The 18,038-nt window shown below is 44.5% G+C and overlaps 2 protein-coding genes across 5 annotated transcripts; one reads left to right on the top strand and one right to left on the bottom strand.

The window, feature by feature from the left end:
- Positions 1 to 3,550: 3,550 nt before the first annotated feature.
- si:dkey-283b15.2 (neuronal pentraxin-2) lies at positions 3,551 to 8,423 on the top strand. Of its 4 annotated transcripts, none has more exons than XR_006925339.1 (7): positions 3,551 to 3,617; positions 4,541 to 5,433; positions 6,006 to 6,285; positions 6,361 to 6,608; positions 6,712 to 6,891; positions 6,972 to 8,040; positions 8,217 to 8,423. XR_006925339.1 is itself a non-coding variant. In XM_046846620.1 (6 exons), exons 2-6 carry the CDS (start codon positions 4,780 to 4,782, stop codon positions 7,179 to 7,181), a joined length of 1,572 nt encoding a protein of 523 aa, XP_046702576.1. In that variant the 5' UTR covers positions 3,551 to 3,617; positions 4,541 to 4,779; the 3' UTR covers positions 7,182 to 8,195. The 4 variants fall into 4 exon arrangements, 2 of the variants coding, with proteins under 2 accessions (XP_046702576.1, XP_046702577.1); XR_006925340.1 differs by lacking the exon at positions 8,217 to 8,423 and having other exon boundaries at positions 6,972 to 7,908; positions 7,953 to 8,197; XM_046846620.1 differs by lacking the exon at positions 8,217 to 8,423 and having other exon boundaries at positions 6,972 to 8,195.
- A 128-nt stretch (positions 8,424 to 8,551) lies between these two features.
- On the bottom strand, positions 8,552 to 17,383 carry cyth2 (cytohesin 2). Its single transcript, XM_046846631.1, has 12 exons — positions 17,206 to 17,383; positions 15,515 to 15,665; positions 15,337 to 15,403; positions 15,135 to 15,253; positions 14,484 to 14,564; positions 14,209 to 14,321; positions 13,969 to 14,116; positions 13,431 to 13,543; positions 12,840 to 12,916; positions 12,691 to 12,762; positions 12,431 to 12,585; positions 8,552 to 10,700 (listed from the first exon to the last, which is right to left on the bottom strand). The coding sequence occupies exons 1-12, from the start codon at positions 17,270 to 17,272 to the stop codon at positions 10,613 to 10,615; spliced, it is 1,251 nt and encodes a 416-aa protein (XP_046702587.1). The 5' UTR covers positions 17,273 to 17,383; the 3' UTR covers positions 8,552 to 10,612.
- Positions 17,384 to 18,038: the final 655 nt, after the last annotated feature.

The raw sequence follows: 18,038 nt of genomic DNA, 5'->3' as shown, positions 1-18,038 counted from the left end.
TCTAGTGCACTTCACTGAGGCGCATTTGCTATTCAGCACCCTTGGCTCCCACTTTCCCTCCCTCTTGCTCTCTCTCCCTCTATCACTCAGGGTGAATAACAATGAGCCCCAGACATGGGCAGTGAGCAGAATAATGACCAGGGCTCACTCCCAAACATGTCTCTTCTCCCTACTTTAAACAAGGATCATCAGCACTCCATTGAGGGCACTTGTTCGTTAAAAAAAAGGCATTCAGACAACAGCCTGTGGTCTTTAGAAAACCTTACATCCTTCAGGACATCCTCCCCCATTCTGCCCTTTCAAATTCATTCACACGGTTTGGACTCTTAGTGTGTATATATGTGTGTGTGTGTGTGTGTGTGTGTGTGTGTGTGTGTGTGTGTGTGTGTGTGTGGGAGACCTATGAAACCAGCTGGTTCCTGGTACCTAGAAACTCCGTAGGCCTCGTGTGTCCTGATGACTGACACTGGAGACTCCTTCCATTAACGTCTACTTACAGAAAACTTCTCCGTACAGGGACACAGGAAACACACAGACACACACTTCACAAGCATGACACGTTCGCTTACTAATAACCCTCACTTCATCCTTAACCTCTTCCGACCCTCTTCATCCTCACGCTTTGAATACAGACGAAAGCCTGGAGGTCAAAAAAGGTCGTACTTTAACATTAAAACCTGGGAGGTGAAAGGTAACAGAATGAATGCTGGAACAAGGCTCTAGATCCTGTACCTCTAGATCCTGTAACCACCAAAATCCTCTATAGTCTACACACAACCGGCAATTAAAACCGTCCGTGTGAAAACAGAGCAAAAGTTTGGTGTCCTGATGATTTATGTACGGTGGAACCCTGGATTGAGATTAACGGCTCGACTGAGACGACTTTACGAGTTTACACTATTTCCTATGGGAAACATTTACAGGAATATTTTGTCTTCATGCTCTATGTTGAGTCGGGTTTCACTAATAATAAACATACATTTGCATAAAGCCTCCATATTCGTCCATACCGATGTTGATTAGGGTATTAAAAACTTGAAAAGTGTTCATTTAATAACTCAATATACAGCCATTATTTACTAAATAACTGCAACATAAGTGAGTACACCCCAAGTGATAACAGCTGTATGGCATGTGACCGTGCAAAAGCCGCACGTCCTGTTTACGATGTTTGTTTTTGTCTGTTTGACAGGACCAGACAAATTTGTGTATCTTGTATTAGAGCAGTAAAAATTTGGTGCTTTGAGTCCAATTCTCTCATGCTGACCACTGGATGTTCTACACGGCACCTCATATGTATATATATATATATATATATATATATATATATATATATATATATATATATATATATACAGTGAGGAAAATAAGTATTTGAACACACTGCTATTTTGCAAGTTCTCCCACTTAGAAATCATGGAGGGGTCTGAAATTGTCATCGTAGGTGCATGTCCACTGTAAGAGACATAATCTAAAAAAAAAATCCAGAAATCACAATATATGATTTTTAAACTATTTATTTGTATTATACAGCTGCAAATAAGTATTTGAACACCTGTCTATCAGCTAGAATTCTGACCCTCAAAGACCTGTTAGTCTGCCTTTAAAATGTTCACCTCCACTACATTTATTATCCTAAATTAGATGCACCTGTTTGAGGTCGTTAGCTGCATAAAGACACCTGTCCACCCCATACAATCAGTAAGAATCCAATTACTAACATGGCCAAGACCAAAGAGCTGTCCAAAGACACTAGAGACAAAATTGTACACCTCCACAAGGCTGGAAAGGGCTACGGGGAAATTGCCAAGCAGCTTGGTGAAAAAAGGTCCACTGTTGGAGCAATCATTAGAAAATGGAAAAAGCTAAACATGACTGTCAATCTCCCTCGGACTGGGGCTCCATGCAAGATCTCACCTCGTGGGTCTCAATAGTCCTAGGGAAGGTCCTTCCTGCAGTGTGTGCAAACCTGGTGAAAAACTACAGGAAACGTTTGACCTCTGTAATTGCAAACAAAGGCTACTGTACGAAATATTAACATTGACTTTCTCAGGTGTTCAAATACTTATTTGCAGCTGTATCATACAAATAAATAGTTTAAAAATCATACATTGTGATTTCTGGATTTTTTTTTTTTTGATTATGTCTCTCACAGTGGACATGTACCTACGATGGCAATTTCAGACCCCTCCATGATTTCTAAGTGGGAGAACTTGGCAGGGTGTTCAAATACTTATTTTCCTCACTGTATATATATATATATATATATATATATATATATATATATATATATATATATATATATATATATATATATATATATATATATATATATATATATATATATATATATATACACACTGGAGTGCACTAGAGGGCGCTAAACACTCATTAGTAGAGATTTTGTTTCTCGGATTAGCATGAGGCAAAGAGCCAATTAGAACAGAATTTGTGTGCACTGTTATATACAGAGGAAGGTGTGTGTGTGTGTGTGTGTGTGTTTCTAACATCTGGATCCAGTGTCTTTTCCTTCCTAAGTGAATTGAATGTGAATCTGACCTTCTTCTCATTTCCAATCTGCTGGGACAAAACACTCACACTGGGAAACACAGAACACAAACTCACCCACACATGAATGTTCTCCATTTGTGTCTAATACAAGATTATAGCTGCTTAACAGTCCTGGGTCTTCTTTGTTATGTTTTTCGTTTTTACAATTTGCATCGGTTCACACAACATTTTGAATAACAGATTCTGAGGAGTAAGGGAATTTGGAATATGTGTTACCTCATATTTATACCCCTGTGAAACAGGAAGTCTAGTAATGTACTAGTAATGCAAACTATCAATAAAATAAATTGTGTTTATATGATGTTTGAGGACTGTTATAAAGATTTAGACTAAACAACTAGCCAGTAGCTAGCAAGGATAAACGGCTAGTCAGTAGCTAACTTGTCAGTCAGCTAACTAGCATTCCATATTGTTCCACATTATTTATTCTACACATTTCTGCTTTCTTGGCAAATAGTTTTGATGAGGCAGGGGGCGGGGCATATATTTTTCCCCTCCTAGTTCTGACCCTAATCTGTGGCCATCTGTCGGCCGATTCGTTAGATTAGCTCGATTAGCTCGCTAAGACCGAGCGTTCCTCAAAATGGCCGCCCGCCACCAGGTTACTGTACAGGAGGCTGAATATACTCTGTAGTACATCTGGCAACAATAAAGATGTTTACAATAAAGCACACACACACACACACACACACACACACACACACCACACAATCATCCTACACCTTATTTTGTAATTAACGCATAAGGATGCTTTTCTGTACATTCTAGAATGTTGTTATGGTGACGGTAAAAATCTGGATTGTCATACATTCATTTCCTGAAGTAATAAAAACATAGTTGTGTGTGTGTGTGTGTGTGTGTGTGTGTGTGTGTGTGTGTGTGTGTGAGAGAGAGAGAGAGAGAGAGAGAGAGAGAGAGAGAGAGAGAGAGAGAGACAGTATGACAGAGGGAATTAGCTCATTTACCCAGATTAAGTCGAGCCCAAACCATGGACACACACACACACACACACACACACACACACACATACAGGACCCACAGGACAGGTAAGAAACTTCACGCTATCATTACACCAATGGTTATACAAATATCTATATAATCTAATGATGTCCACTCCATACTGCTCTCTCTCTCTATCTATCTCTCTCTCTCTCTCTCTCTCTCTCTCTCTCTGTCTATATATATTATATTTTTTAATTATTTTTAATATGTCAACTGTTCAAATGTTGATGATCACAAATGTTTTTTCAATTTGATTTGATTCGATATTATTATGATTGCATATTATTGTCCTATTTGGTTTTCTAAAACAAATTATATATATATATATATATATATATATATATATATATATATATATATATATATATATATATAATTTTTTTTTATAAAACAAAGGTTTAAAATCATTTCCTAAAAGTTGCTACACAAATCCGTACGAATTTGAGAACTACGTTTTCATCTTAAAAAATCGGCCACGAATACACTTTGGAAGGCCAAAACGGAAAGGAAAATATGTATTTTTAAACGAAACGTGTAGACATGGCCAAAAGGTGGCGCACTCGCTCGGTGCAGCCAAAAGATCGGCGCTAGACCTTACCTGCACAGCTGCGACTGGTTGTAGGGCAGCATTTGCCATGACAGTACAGCGCCCCTGTGTGAGTAAAACGCTTGGAAAATCCGAGTTTTTGACTCACATCAGAGATTGTTTAATATGGCCTTAAAAATCGTCTCCCTTTCAGCCGTCTCATACGATGTGTCTCCCGTCTTTCCGTTACTATCTGGTGAAGCAATTGTGGACAAGCAATCGAAATGGATAGCTGAGTGTGTGTGTGGTATGAGTGTGTTGGTGCACTGCACTGTGGTGTGAAATATTTACCACGCTTGCATTTAAAAGGTGTGCAAGCTGTGTAGATGTGTGTTTGTGTGTGTTGAAAACTGCTTTACGAGGCCTTGTTTGTCTTTGCAGGAGGGTATTAGTGTCAACTGAAGGATTAACAACACACACACACACACACACACACACACACACACACACACACACACACACACACACACACACACACACACACAGGCAGTTCCAACACTTCACACTCAAGGCCATTTGGCAGAAGAAAGAAATCCTTACAGTCATATTAATCTCCCCTGCACACACACACACTCTAAAGAGGAGTGTATTCTGACCAAGCAACTTTACTGAATTAGTGTATGGTAAAGAATCAACCCCGATGTAACACATCCCAGAACACTTCAGCACAAATGAGACACGACTCCTTTCACACACCCTCCGCGAGGAGGACAAGGATGGACGGATGGGTTTGCGCTGTCCTGGTGTGTGTACTCCTTACCTGTGGAGAAGTCTGGGGTGCAGAGTATGAGCTGGGCGATCACCCACGCTTCATTTGCACCCCCATTCCACCCGACGCTCCCTGTCCTTCATCGGCTAGCACCGGGCACCGTGGTGACCGTCATTATGGAGAGCATCAGGGCGAGCATCACAGCAGGCACCACAGTGGACGGTACACTGGTTATCACAGCGACTCGTTGTTTGGCGAATCAGATGATGCCACGCCCACCATCTTGCACCTGCGTGAGAGCCTGGTGCAACAGAAGGAGACCATTCTGGACCAGAGGGAGACAATTCGCGAGCTCACTTCCAAGCTGGCGCTCTGCCAGGGCCTCGGGCATGGCCTGGGCGGACCCGAGCATGGACACGCCCAGTACAGGCGTTACCACACCAACAGAGAGCACACGGGCGATACTGGCGAGACAATAAGCTTGTCCCACTCAAGCTCCCCGGAGCAGATGAGCCACATGCTGGAGACATTAAAGGAGAGACTGGAAAACCTGCAGGTAAGAGATGTATGTAATATATAAATGTGTTAAACAAACCCCAGAATATGTTTGAAATTTTCAATTGTCCAAAGGAGCTCCAATTGTCCAAAGTTGAGCTTTGATGCCAGCTTGGCAATTTCGCAACGTTCTTTTATCAGATTTATGAGGTAGTCATCTGGAATGGGTTTCAGGTCACAGGTGGGGCTTGTCAAGATGAAACAGGCTGTCATGAGGATGGTCCCAGGAAAGAAAGACCAAGAGCTACCTCTGCTGCAGGAGAAAGTCTATTAGAATTACCTGCCTCAGAAACCACAGAGTTACATAAATGATTTTCGGAGGTCGATATTTCAGCATCCACTGTTTAGAGGAGACTGTGCGAGTCAGGCCTTCATGATCAAAAAGGGTGGCTGCTGTGAAAAATTTGAAATATAAACAATATTCTGGGTTGTATATATATATATATATATATATATATATATATATATATATATACCTAATTTCATATGTTTGGACGTCTTCAGTATTAATGTACAATGTGTGTCCAAAACGTTTGTAAAATAGTCTAAATGAACTTGATGTCGAGCCACGTGTGTTGTCAGATGCAGAACACGTCCACGGCGTACTCCGTCTCTCTGAAGGAGCTTCTGCGGAGGAAGATCGCCGCTCTCGAGCAGCGGCTGCTGCATCACACGGAGTCCATCGACGATGTCAACCATCCCCACGGTGACAACGAGGACGACGACGTTGACCACCACGACGGGCAACGTGATGGTAACGACAATCGCCATGCCGAAGGGAGCCCCCCGGCAGCACACCACTCGCAGGATCGAAGTACGACGCGTGACGAGCTGGACAAAGTGCTTAAGAAGCTCACCCACGGTGTGTCCTCGATTATGCCTCGACACATACACGTCCAGAACGTATGAGGTGCTAGCTGTTTTATTCTCTATTTAGGTTCAAGGACGAGAAGCAAATCTTCCAGGAGCTTCCAGATTGGCTTCCCCATGCGCACCAACTACATGTACAGCCGGGTCAAGCGAACGGTCAACCGTGAGATGTATGCCATGACGCTGTGCATGTGGCTGAAGGGCGGAGCCTCTGGTATCGGCACGCCCTTTTCCTACTCCGTCCCCGGGCAAGCCAATGAACTGGTGCTGATTGAATGGGGGGACAAGCCGATGGAGCTACTCATCAAAGACACAGTAAGACAGACGGGGGTCATGTGAAAAAATGCTGAACTCTGGTTGGTTTACAGAAACATTCATTTACTTTGAGGTTGCCCTTAACTGATATGTGTGTGTTTAGGCAGTGATATTACCCCTCTCGCTGCATGATGGGAAATGGCACCACATGTGTGTCACGTGGTTGGCACGGGATGGCATTTGGGAAGTTTATCAGGACGGAGCAAAACGAGGTTCGGGGGAAAATCTGAATGCCTGGCAACCCATAAAACCTGGAGGAGTATTTATTTTGGGGCAGGAGCAGGTAACTTGTGCACCACACACACATTTTAACACACAGTTTAATGAATAACCCTCAACCATATGTGTGTTTGTGGATGTTAGGACTCCCTCGGCGGACGCTTCGACGCCACCCAGGCGTTTGTTGGCGAGATCTCGGACCTGCAGCTTTGGTCTCACACGCTAACACACCATGACATCTACAGCCTCGCGTCCTGCCACGGTCACATGACCGGTGACATCATAAGCTGGGCGGAATCTGTGGTGGAGCTGCACGGGGGCATCACCAAATACCCGTTTGACCCCTGCCACTGAGGACCTCATGCAGTGTCAGGGTGGGAACAGTGATTCCGCCCAGTCACATGGGTTAGGGGTGTGTCCCAAATCGCTCAACTCGCTCCCTTTACACTACTCTGTAGAACCTGTTTGTGTAATCTGTATGAGAAAGAAAGAAATGTATTTGAACAGAAGTAGCTGAAACAGTAGCTAAAGGTGAACTGAAAAAATACAGCAATACCAAAGACGCTAAAGAGTTAGCATGAGTCGACTGTTACTGAACTAGTTTTATGTTCTTTTATTTTTACCCCCATTAAAACTTCTACTTCCTTTTAAGTGCCCTCTGAGTGCCCTCAGGGATAAAGAGATTATACACTATGTGGCCAAAAGTACTGGGACACCATTTACTTTTCCACCCATATGTGCTTCGTCCCCAAACTGTGACCACACAGCTGTACAGGGAAAGAAGGAAAGAAAGAATGAAAGAAAGAAAGAAAGAAAGAAAGAAAGAAAGAAAGAAAGAAAGAAAGAAAGAAAGAAAGAAAGAAATGGAAAAAAGAAATGGAAAAAAGAAAGGAAAGACATACAGAAAGAAAAGAGAAAGAAAAATAAAGGATTCAAGTGAGGAAATAAAAAAAAGAGAAAGAAAGGAAAAAAGAAAGAAAGAATGAAAGAAGACAGGACAAGTATCTGGCATTTTCTGATCGGTGTGATATTATAAAGGGAGCAGAAGGGGGCGCCAGAGCGGCGTAGCAGAGTGCACTAGGTAGTGATCCCTACACGCTGTATTATATCGGCGTAGTGCACTAGGTAGTGATCCCTACACGCTGTATTATATCGGCGTAGTGCACTAGGTAGTGATCCCTACACGCTGTATTATATCGGCGTAGTGCACTAGGTAGTGATCCCTACACGCTGTATTATATCGGTGAAGTGCACTAGGTAGTGATCCCTACACGCTGTATTATATCGGTGAAGTGCACTAGGTAGTGATCCCTACATGCTGTATTATATCGGTGAAGTGCACTAGGTAGTGATTCCTACACGCTGTATTATATCAGTGAAGTGCACTAGGTAGTGAGGAAGTAACCCTGAGTCGCTTTTTTATTATTTTATTTTTGTCTATAATTATGAATTTCACGGTTTTAATAAAACGTAAAAAAAAAAATTGTTATTCGTGTGTTTATGTTTTTGTTATAAAAAAGCAGCAGGGGGCGCCAGAGCGGCATGACAGAGTGAAAAAAAGAAAAAAGGATAGAGGAAAAAATATTTGTAAAAAGATGGGGGGCTAAGAGAGAGAAAGAAAGAAGAAACAAGGAAAGGAAGGACTGGAAAAGAAAGCAAGAAAGCAAGAAAAAGAAAGGAAGGAACGGAAAACACCGAAACGGGAAGGAAAGACAGAGGCGGGATTTATGATGTCATTTCGGTCTTTTATTGTCACCGTGTTGTTTCTCTGCTACACCGAGAAACCGGTTTCCTGTTGTACGTTCGATCCGAAACCGGTGCGGCCTCGTCCCGAATACCATGTAGTGCACAGAAACCACAATGTAACACTCCGTGTAGGGCACTTGGAATACAGAAACACCGTTTTTATACAGTTCTAACAATGTTCGACAACGGCTACGCTAGACTGAAACGTTTTAAATAAGAAGAATTGCGCTAATCGCCCGCTCACTGGGAAGAAGAAAAAAAAAAAACTTTCACGTGGCGACTGTTGCTACGCTGCTATGCTTCATTCTATTCAGTCAGTAGCTTCGAACTCGAGGCGAATTACAGAACAGCAATATTAGCGATCCATATTAAAATTTTTGTTCCAAGTCATTGGCGTAAAACCGGAACAAACGTGGAGCGCTAATAACGTGAGGATGGAATCCGCTCAGGTTTATTACAATAATAATATTATTCCAAAACAAAAAAACATGCGAAAAAACGAAACAATAAATTAACACGCGTCCGGGAAACAGTACGCGCGTACGTATATACAGAAACAATAAACAGATACAAATCAAATGAAATATGTTTAACACGTTAAAGCTGCCATAAAACTCCTTCAAAGCCCCCCGGAGGTGAGTGTGTGTACTTCCGTTTCCTGTCTGTTGAAATTGTACGGTTACTATTTTGCGTCGTTTTTTAAATTGTCACTGCTACGTTATGCTTGGGGTCCCGCGATCTTTGTTCGTGGCTCGGCGTTCGTTTGTCTTTCAGGATCTCGTCGCTGGTATCGATTGGCGATTCGCTGGTAGCGCTGCCCCCGCCGGATGCAACTCCCTACAGCACCCCGGAGGGCCTTGCTCAAGGGCCCAAAAGCGGCAGCTTAGCGATACCGGGGCTTGAACCGCCACCCTTCTGATCAGTAACCCAGAGCCTTAACCGCTGAGCTCCCACTATTTCTATGCGATAACATTAAACGGAGGAATAACTCGAAAGGGTGTTCGGGAAGGACTAGGTCTTTTGAGCCTGCCTTTGTTTTCCTGCCAATTCCAGGGCGTAACCCTGGCGCTACTTTTAGACCTTTATTTTCCCGTGGACGGGAACGAGGAGGCCCTATTCACAAAGCTGTGCGAACACCGCCCCGCCCCAGCAGACCTGACTTCCTGTTGTTGAACACCGAGAGGTCGCCTGCATTCCCCTGGATCCCCGCGGGGACCTCGCTCTTTCGGCTTGTGGTGGAAATGAAACCGAGGCCTACTTTCAGAGGCGCAACCCGCTAATGACGCGAAGGTGTGGGACTAGGAATCGGTCCCATGTAGTGGAAAGACGACCCCGAAATGGCCCCGGCAATTTGATCTATTCGATACTGAGTTGGGACTACATAGAGGGACTCGATATATTCCCGGCTATATTGCGATTTGGAGAACAGCCGAGGAGCCAGGAAGTCTGAAAAGTCTCGATTGAGACAATGCCCTAGACATGGCTCCCCAAATGGCTCTAGAAAATAGAATTGGTGATACTGATATCGAGTTGGGAATATACATAGGGGACTCAATATAGTAACAGACATATGGACCACTAGTTAGCACGTAGGGGTTTGGAGAACAACCAAGGAGCCAGGAAGTCATCAAGTGAGTCTAGTCCTTCATGTGTGGGGGAAAAAAAAAAAGATGATGGTGTGTGTGAGGGATTCGGCGCAGTGGTGATTCACAGTATCTGATTATGGAGAAAGGAAGACCAGCAGTAGTGCGCACTAGTAGTGTGTACTGAACGTAGTGTGCAAGTGTAAGGACATTTGAATCAGTAGTTGTGAGTCGGGCGATGAAGATGATGAAGATAATCTCGGGTCATCCGTCGGCCTGGTCAGTAGTGCGCACGCGCGTTACAGACTAACACTTCCTGTTTTCGGTGTACGTTTTTTTTTTGTTTTCCTCCAATCGACAGTCTTCATGAATATCGAGGTCTAGGAGATGGAGGAGGAATGAACGAAGGATAAAAGGGATGGGATGAAAAAGGAGGAGGAGACGGAGCGTGTTCCCTTAAGCCTGCTCTTCTTTCTTTTTCAAGGAGATGCGCTTCTTCCTTGCAGCCAGCATCTCGTAGAAAGGGTCCACGCTGACCGCGGACCTGAGACGCAAAAACAGAAGAAAAGAGACATCTGTTAGGGACGTTCATGCTATTGGTGCTCTCAATCGTTCCAAAAAAAAAATAAAAATCCTCTCAGGAATCCTTCCTGGGTTTGATGCTAGTTCTCTAATTCGGAAAACGTTGTCCGCAAAAGCTAGCCAGGAAGTTTAAACAGCGTTAGCCGTGCTAACAAGCGAAGCAGATACACCAGTTTTTTCTGACTGCGATTATGGTGCACGCTGAGGGGACGCTAGCGAACTAGCAGCGATGATTTATATCTACTGTCTACGATCAGAATCCCTACACACAAGCTTATTCGAATAAACATTTGTCACAATCCTGTCAGCTTAGCGAGCTAGCTACAAGGGGGAGTGGTAGCTCCAGCGGTTAAGGCGCTGGGTTACTGATCGGAAGGTCGGGGGTTCAAGCCCCGGTATCGCCAAGCTGCCACTCTTGGGTCCTTGAGCAAGGCCCTTAACCCTCTATGCTCCAGGGGCGCCGTATCATGGCTGACCCTGCGCTCTATGCGAAGAACAAAATTTCACTGTGCTGTAATGTATATGTGACAAATAAACGCTATTCTATTCTTCTATTCTAACCACACGATTCTTGGGAGGACAGAAATCCTGTCAGGTTAAATAAATGTTAGCTAGCTAGCTAGGCATGAGCAATTCCTGTCAGATTACATTAATTTAGCAAGCTGACAAGGAGGTACTAGTGTAGATTATGTGTAAATATTTATCAATATGATCCATACAGAAAATAAATCCACTCAGATTTCCTGTCAGATAGCCATTATTCACCTTGTTTAGCTAGCTGACCGGAATTAGCCGTAAGTATTCAAAAAAGTAGTCAAAGCTCCTCTAAAACACAGGGAGTTTATAGTGTATGTTAGCTATTTGGCTAATGTTAGCAGTGTAGTTTATTAACACCAATAAATATGCGGTAAAAATACACCCGGGAATCCTGTCAGATTAGCGCCAGGTGGCTATGGTGTTGTTGTGGCCCATGTTGTGAGAGTGGATCTGTGGATGGGACACACCCAAAGGGATCGACTGTCATTGATGGTATTTGTGTGGCCTACATAGTGAGTAGGGTGTGTGGGTTGGGACACGCCCAGAGGGATCTACTTGCATTAATGTCTTGTTTTTTTTGATGGCCTATATAGTGAGTAGGGCGTGTGATTTGAGACACGTCCACCGGAGACTAACAGTGGTGTGTTAGTGATGGTGTTTGTGTGGCCGGCATAGTAAGTAGGGTGTGTGGTTTGGGACAAGCCCACAGGGATCTGGTGGTGTGTTAGTGATAATGTTTGTGTGACCTACATAAAAAGAAGAGTGTGTGGTTTGGGACATGCCCACAGGGACCTACTTGCATCATAGCGATGGTGTGATAATGTTTGTGTTGCCTACATAGAGAGTAAGGTGTGTGGTTTGGGACATGCCCACAGGGATTTATTTGCTTGATAGTGATAGCGTGATAGTTTGTGTTGCCTAAATAGGGAGTAGAGTGTGCGATTCGGGACATGCCCACAGGGATCTACTGGTGTGTTACTGATGTTTGTGTGGTCTACATAACGAGTAGGGTCTATGGTTTGGGACACGCCCACAGGGATCTACTGGCGTGATAGTGATGTTTGTGTGGCCTACATAACAAGTAGGTTCTATAGTTTGGGGCACACCCCCACAGGGATCTACTGGTGGTTTTTATGGTTAAAAGTTTTGAAGTACTTGATGCTGTGGATCCATTCGTCCTTCTCCTCCGGCGTGGGGGCGGAGATTCGGTAGACCATGTGATTGCCCTCCACCACTCGTCCGTCAGCTTCCGTTTTACACGCCTTAATGAGTTGCCCTCGGTTGTTGGGGATGTAGAGCTCGAAGCAGTTCTACAACACACACACACATACCAAAATGTACAGCTTCTGATTGGTCGTCCAGCGTTGTTGCGAGTCCATTGGGTTTAAAGAAATCTGATTGGCTGGAAGACTCACAGGTTTGCGTGGATCCTCCACTTCCCGAATGCTCAGGTTCTCCAAGGGGATGATGCCTCTCGGTTCCTTGTCCTACACACACACACGCACGTTTATAATAGCTGCAACAGGGTGTAATGAACCGGTGTGCCTGCGGAGTGCGCACTTACTGTAGTGTACTCAAAGTAATAGAGGCAGTTATCGGTCAGAATGAACCACCTCCTCTTCCAGGTTTTTACTCGTCCCCCTGCGAGAGAAAGAATCCCGTCTTTAATTCTTTTGCCTCGCTTAGAACTTTCTCTGTCCGTCACCTTAAACTAATAAAAGATGAAAAAGAGACAAAACCGCAACTGGATTTGGGACAGAGCCGGAATGGAGCACCTACCTCCTGCAGAGAAGAAACCGCAGGCCAAGCAGAAGAGACCAGAGAGTGAGAGGAACGCAGGAGAGAGGGAGGGAGGGAGGAAGAGAGGGAGACAGGATTAGTGACAGATCACACGCCCTGCCATGCAGAGAACTGAAATGCAGGTCGCACGCGCACACACACACACACACACAGCATGCCGGCATTGATGAAGCCCGATTGCATAAACTCATCATCATGCAGGTTTAAAAGATTCACGAGAGAGTCGCAAAGATCTCCGGCTCGGGGGCAAAGGGCGCGCGCGCACACACACACACACACACACACACACACACACACACACACACACACACACACACACACACACACACACACACACACACACACACACGTTTACCCAGTTTTAGCAGCCAGCCCTCTCGGTCTGGGTTGAAGAACGTGTGAGTCAAATCATTCCCATCATCCTCTGGGATTTTGAACGGCTCATTCTTAATGCTGTCATACAGATTCTGAGAGAGTGTGTGTGTGAGAGGGGTAGAGGGGTGGAGGGAAAGAAAGAGAGGGAGAGAGAGAGAGTAAGGTACAAAAAAAGAAAGACATAGAAAAAGAGAGAGGGACAGAGGGAGGGAGAGAATGAAGGAAGAAAAAAGAGGAAAGAAAGAGTGGGAAAAAGGGAGTGAGAGAGAGAGAGTTTGGAAAAGGAAAGGGGGGTATAAAGTGAGGAGAGAAACAGAAAGAGAGAGGGAGAAAGAATGAAAAACAGAGGGAAAAAGAAAGAAAAGAGAATGAGCAAGCAAGCGACAGAAGAGGATTGAGAGAGGGAGAGAGAGAGAGATTCATCATCAAATGTACTATTGTGTAACAAACACACTCACACTCTCTCTCTCACACACACACACACACACACACACACACACACACACACACACACACACCGAAGCAGCTCCTCGGGCAGATCTCCGCCCTCGTTAATGCCGCGGTTCATGCTGATGAAGCGCTCCACAGTGGGTTTGTCTCGGACGTTGGGGTTGTGGAGGCTGGTGTTCAGCATGATGATCGCGAATGATAGAACGTAGCAGGTGTCTGGGGAGAAGAGAAGACTTGGTGTGGGTGTGGGTGTGTGGGTGTGTGTGTGTGTGAGTGTGTGTGTGTGAGAGAGAGAGAGTGTGTGTTACCCGTGCTCTGAAACACTCCGGGGTTGCAGTGGCAGTATCTCTGCGCAAACGCTTCCATCATTCGGTCAATCTTCTGAGCTTCTCCGGGCAAACGGAAGCTCCACAGGAACTGCCTGATTCGCACACACCAGACGCGTCACGTCAACACTTGACTTCCTGCCTACTTTTTCTCGTTTATTGGAGTTGCTTCACCCCCCACCCCAATCATCATCATCATCATCATCATCATCATCATCAGCCCCACAGGCCAAAACAAACACACAGGTGTGACGTACCGGAGAGCCTGGACCAGGTTCAGATCCGTAAACTCATGAAGGTCAACAAACGCCTGCAGGACGCGAAGGTTGAACTCGTCTCTGTGTGTGTGTGAGAGAGAGAGAGAGAGAGAGAGAGAGAGAGAGAGAGAGAGAGAGAGAGAGAGAGAAGGTGGAGGTTTGACTTACGTTGGGTTTTATGTTCACAGTACAGTAGTGTGTGTAGAAGACAAGAAGATGGACAGAGAGGATGAAAGAAGAGGATGGAGGAAAGAATGGTGGGACAAGAAGAAGGGAGAGGATGGGGTGAGTGGATAGAAAAAATGGATAGAGAGAGTGGATGGATCAGGAAGATGGAAGGAGGATGGATGGAGAAGATGTAGGAGGTGGATGAAGGAAGTGGATCGATGAAGAAGATGGAAGGAGGGGATGAAGGAGATGGATGGAGGAAGTGGATAGATTGAGAAGATGGAGAAAGTGGATGGACGGAGTGGATAAAGGAAGAAGAGGGAAGAAGATGATGGAAGGAGTGGATGGAGGGGGGAGACAGTGGGAGTGCACGGATGGAGTGGATAGATGAATGAGAGGATGGTGGGTGAAGATAAAGCGACTGGATGGAGGAAGTGGATGGAGAGAGAAGTTGGATGAAGAAGATGGAAGGAGAAGATCTACCGTTCTCCCAGGTAGTCTCCGATGGCGGTCTTGTTCAGCCCCTCGCCTTTATAGAGGAACTGCGCGATTTCCTCTGGAGTATGGCGCAGCAGCTCGTTATCCACCAGGAACCCGATACCCTGAGGGCACGACAAACAAGGGTCTTACACACATCAATACACACACAAAAGTATTGGCACCCCTCCGCGGTCTGCTTTCTCACCTTTTTGGGGTCCATGTTGAACTTTTTCCTTCCCATGGCGACATGTCGACTCTTCTGGAGCGTTTTGCTGCGGACATGAACGCTGATTAGGTTTCACGTTTATCACACACACACACACACATACACACACACACACACACACACACACACACACACACTCACATGAAGCGTCACACACCTGCCCTCGGTGCTGTTCTCCAGGCCTTCCACCTCCATCATGGCCTCTCGCAGCTCCTCTCGCAGCCTCTGGATCTCCAGCAGCAGGGCGCCTTTCCTCCGCCGGATCTCCTCCAGCTCCGCTCGCTCCTCGGGACTGAGATCAGCCGGGACTGATGGGAGATTTAGCGTCCGTTTTAGTAATAAATCGAGACACTCCGTTTTTAATCGCCATTAAAATGGAATTCCTTCCGTCCTGAACTCAGAATCGCTGACTTACTTTTGAATCTATTTTCCATGAATACTGTATTAAATTATTCCCAATAAATAAATTTATGAGGTGAATATCGACGCTTCTGCTAAAGATGATGTGGTGGAGCTGTGGCTCCAGTGAAAGGAGACTCGCTGAATTGTGTTCATTGGGTTTCTTGCTTTATGGCATTCGCAGAGCAGCGTTTCTCTATAATAGTGTCTATAAAGCCGTGGCGTGACGGTATTAAGAGGCGGATCGGTTCAGGTAGGACGCACGGCCTGCCAGCGCTCGTCACGTGAACAGGTCCGGACACGACCTGCGTTTGCTAAAAAAACAGCACCTCAGGGTCTCATGCGTCATTCAGGGCAATTACTCATGATGACTTTTTGATATAACGGAGTAGTTTAAAGCAGATAATCAGACAATATTTCGCTGCGTATCTTATTGTGCTGGTACTTTAAGGACCACGGACAGCTGCCTCCTAAAATGTTGGATATTGTTCATATTCTGTGCGCTGATTAATCATTTGAAATTGATTTTTTTTTCCATATATTTTCAAAATGCATATCCTTACATTTAATCAGTCGATTAAAATAAGACATTTTGACAAGCAAATCAAATTCATTCAAAGCGCCCTTTAATAAGTGAGTCGTTGCGATTGAACCGAATCACCCGTTTAAATGATTCGGTTCAATCGCAATGACTCACTATTGCTCAGGGACGCAAAACAGCGCCGTGGCTTTGTTTTTGGGATGCATTTTGTACGAGAAATCGCGCAAAAACAGGCAACTTGGGTGTCTAAAACGCAGGTCTCTTCATTTACCCCCGGTATAAAGGGCTAGTCCTGTTTATTACATGATTAATACACATTATTACAGAAATAACCCTGAAATTATATTGCCTTGATTACGAATGCAAAGAAATGTCCCTGATTTAACATAACACACACACACACACACACATTTTATTTATTTATATATATATATATATATATATATATATATATAAGCTCTACGACCAATATTTCCTCTCAAATGTGCAAATACAATTCTAAATCCACTCTATGCGCATTGTTATGACATCATAAACGCGCTGAATGTCTGTCATTTTCCCAGCACGTGTATATACGCGTTCAAAAGGAGAATAACGTGGAAGACGACCTTATTTTAACGTCTAGCATAAAAAAGTCGTATTTATTCATTACAAATATAAAGAACGCCGCATCGTTTAGGCTAAGTGCATTTCCCATCCGTATTCAGAAAACCCCGCCTCCTTCGACACGATTGGCTGGGGAGGCGAGAGTCCAGCGATTTCGTTGGTGGGTACGAGACGAGAAGCCGAACTCCCAACCAATCACAGCACGAATTTCCGGAACTGCGGTGGGAATGCCAAACAGGGCATGCTAACGTGTTAGCTCGCTCGGCTACGCATGACAACGCAATGGTTTCGAGTAAACTTACTGTAGTCCAGGTCGTCCATTTTGGGCGCTTTGCTCTTAGGCATATAGGTATCAGAGCCGACTGTCATTCAAGGGCCGAAAACGACGTGTTTTTATATCAAATAAACCCCCCAGTTTAAAATGAATAGGGTGGATTCGAGACAAAGGAGGAGTCGGAGACCGGAAGTTGCGTCAGAGGTTCGCGTCTATATGTAAAGCCTTCGTGCCCTTACCAAGATGGCCGACTGCGATATACGTTTTCCTTTCAAACAAATATCGCAGTCTGCCATCTTGGTAAGGTGACACCATTTTAGATCTAATTCCTTTTAACTGTGGATGAATATAAAATACTATTTTTTCCAATGCTAGCTCAAGCCTTTGATCAAACTGTTTAGAATTAAACATTTAAAACCCTTTTGTTGGTTATATTTTTAGATTAAACCCAACACAAGTTTCAGAAATCCATTCAAAGAACATTGGGAGTGTAGTGTTGGTTTTGAGGTCTGATCAAATCCCATGGTTTTTCTCAACACAAGCTGTTGGTGTGGTTCCAGCTCACAGAAAGAAAGAAAGAAAGAAAGAGAGAGAGAGAGAGAGAGAGAGAGAGAAAGGTGGAGGGGGTAGAGAGACAGATAGAGAGATATAGAGAGAAGAAGGTGGAGGTTTATATTAGCTTTTAGGGTTTTGTTTTTGACAGTACAGTACGTGTGTAAGAAAGACAGAAAGAATGGAGGGAGAGGATGAAGAGGTGGAAGGAGTGGATGGATGCAGAGGATGGAGGAGAGGGTGGAGGGAGAGATGGAAATAGAAGATGGAGGTCCCAAGGTTTCTCTTAAGCAGAAGCTGGTGGTGCGG

This window comes from Silurus meridionalis, chromosome 4 (genome assembly GCF_014805685.1).
Source record: "Silurus meridionalis isolate SWU-2019-XX chromosome 4, ASM1480568v1, whole genome shotgun sequence".
NCBI classification, from domain to species: domain Eukaryota; kingdom Metazoa; phylum Chordata; class Actinopteri; order Siluriformes; family Siluridae; genus Silurus; species Silurus meridionalis.
This window is presented reverse-complemented; position numbering and strand designations above follow the sequence as displayed.

Bases quoted from the DNA above. Each gene is read 5' to 3' on its own strand.
- si:dkey-283b15.2 (XM_046846620.1), top strand. From the start codon at position 4,780: ATGGTAAAGAATCAACCCCGATGTAACACATCCCAGAACACTTCAGCA. The intron at 6,286-6,360 runs GTGTGTCCTCGA...TTCTCTATTTAG, and splicing joins GCTTAAGAAGCTCACCCACG to GTTCAAGGACGAGAAGCAAA. The intron at 6,892-6,971 runs GTAACTTGTGCA...TGTGGATGTTAG, and splicing joins TTATTTTGGGGCAGGAGCAG to GACTCCCTCGGCGGACGCTT.
- cyth2 (XM_046846631.1), bottom strand. From the start codon at position 17,272: ATGACAGTCGGCTCTGATACCTATATGCCTAAGAGCAAAGCGCCCAAA. The intron at 15,254-15,336 runs GTGAGAAAGCAG...TCGTGCCCTCAG, and splicing joins TCAACATGGACCCCAAAAAG to GGTATCGGGTTCCTGGTGGA. The intron at 10,701-12,430 runs GTACTTCAAAAC...TTTGCGTCTCAG, and splicing joins GAATGGATCCACAGCATCAA to GTCCGCGGTCAGCGTGGACC.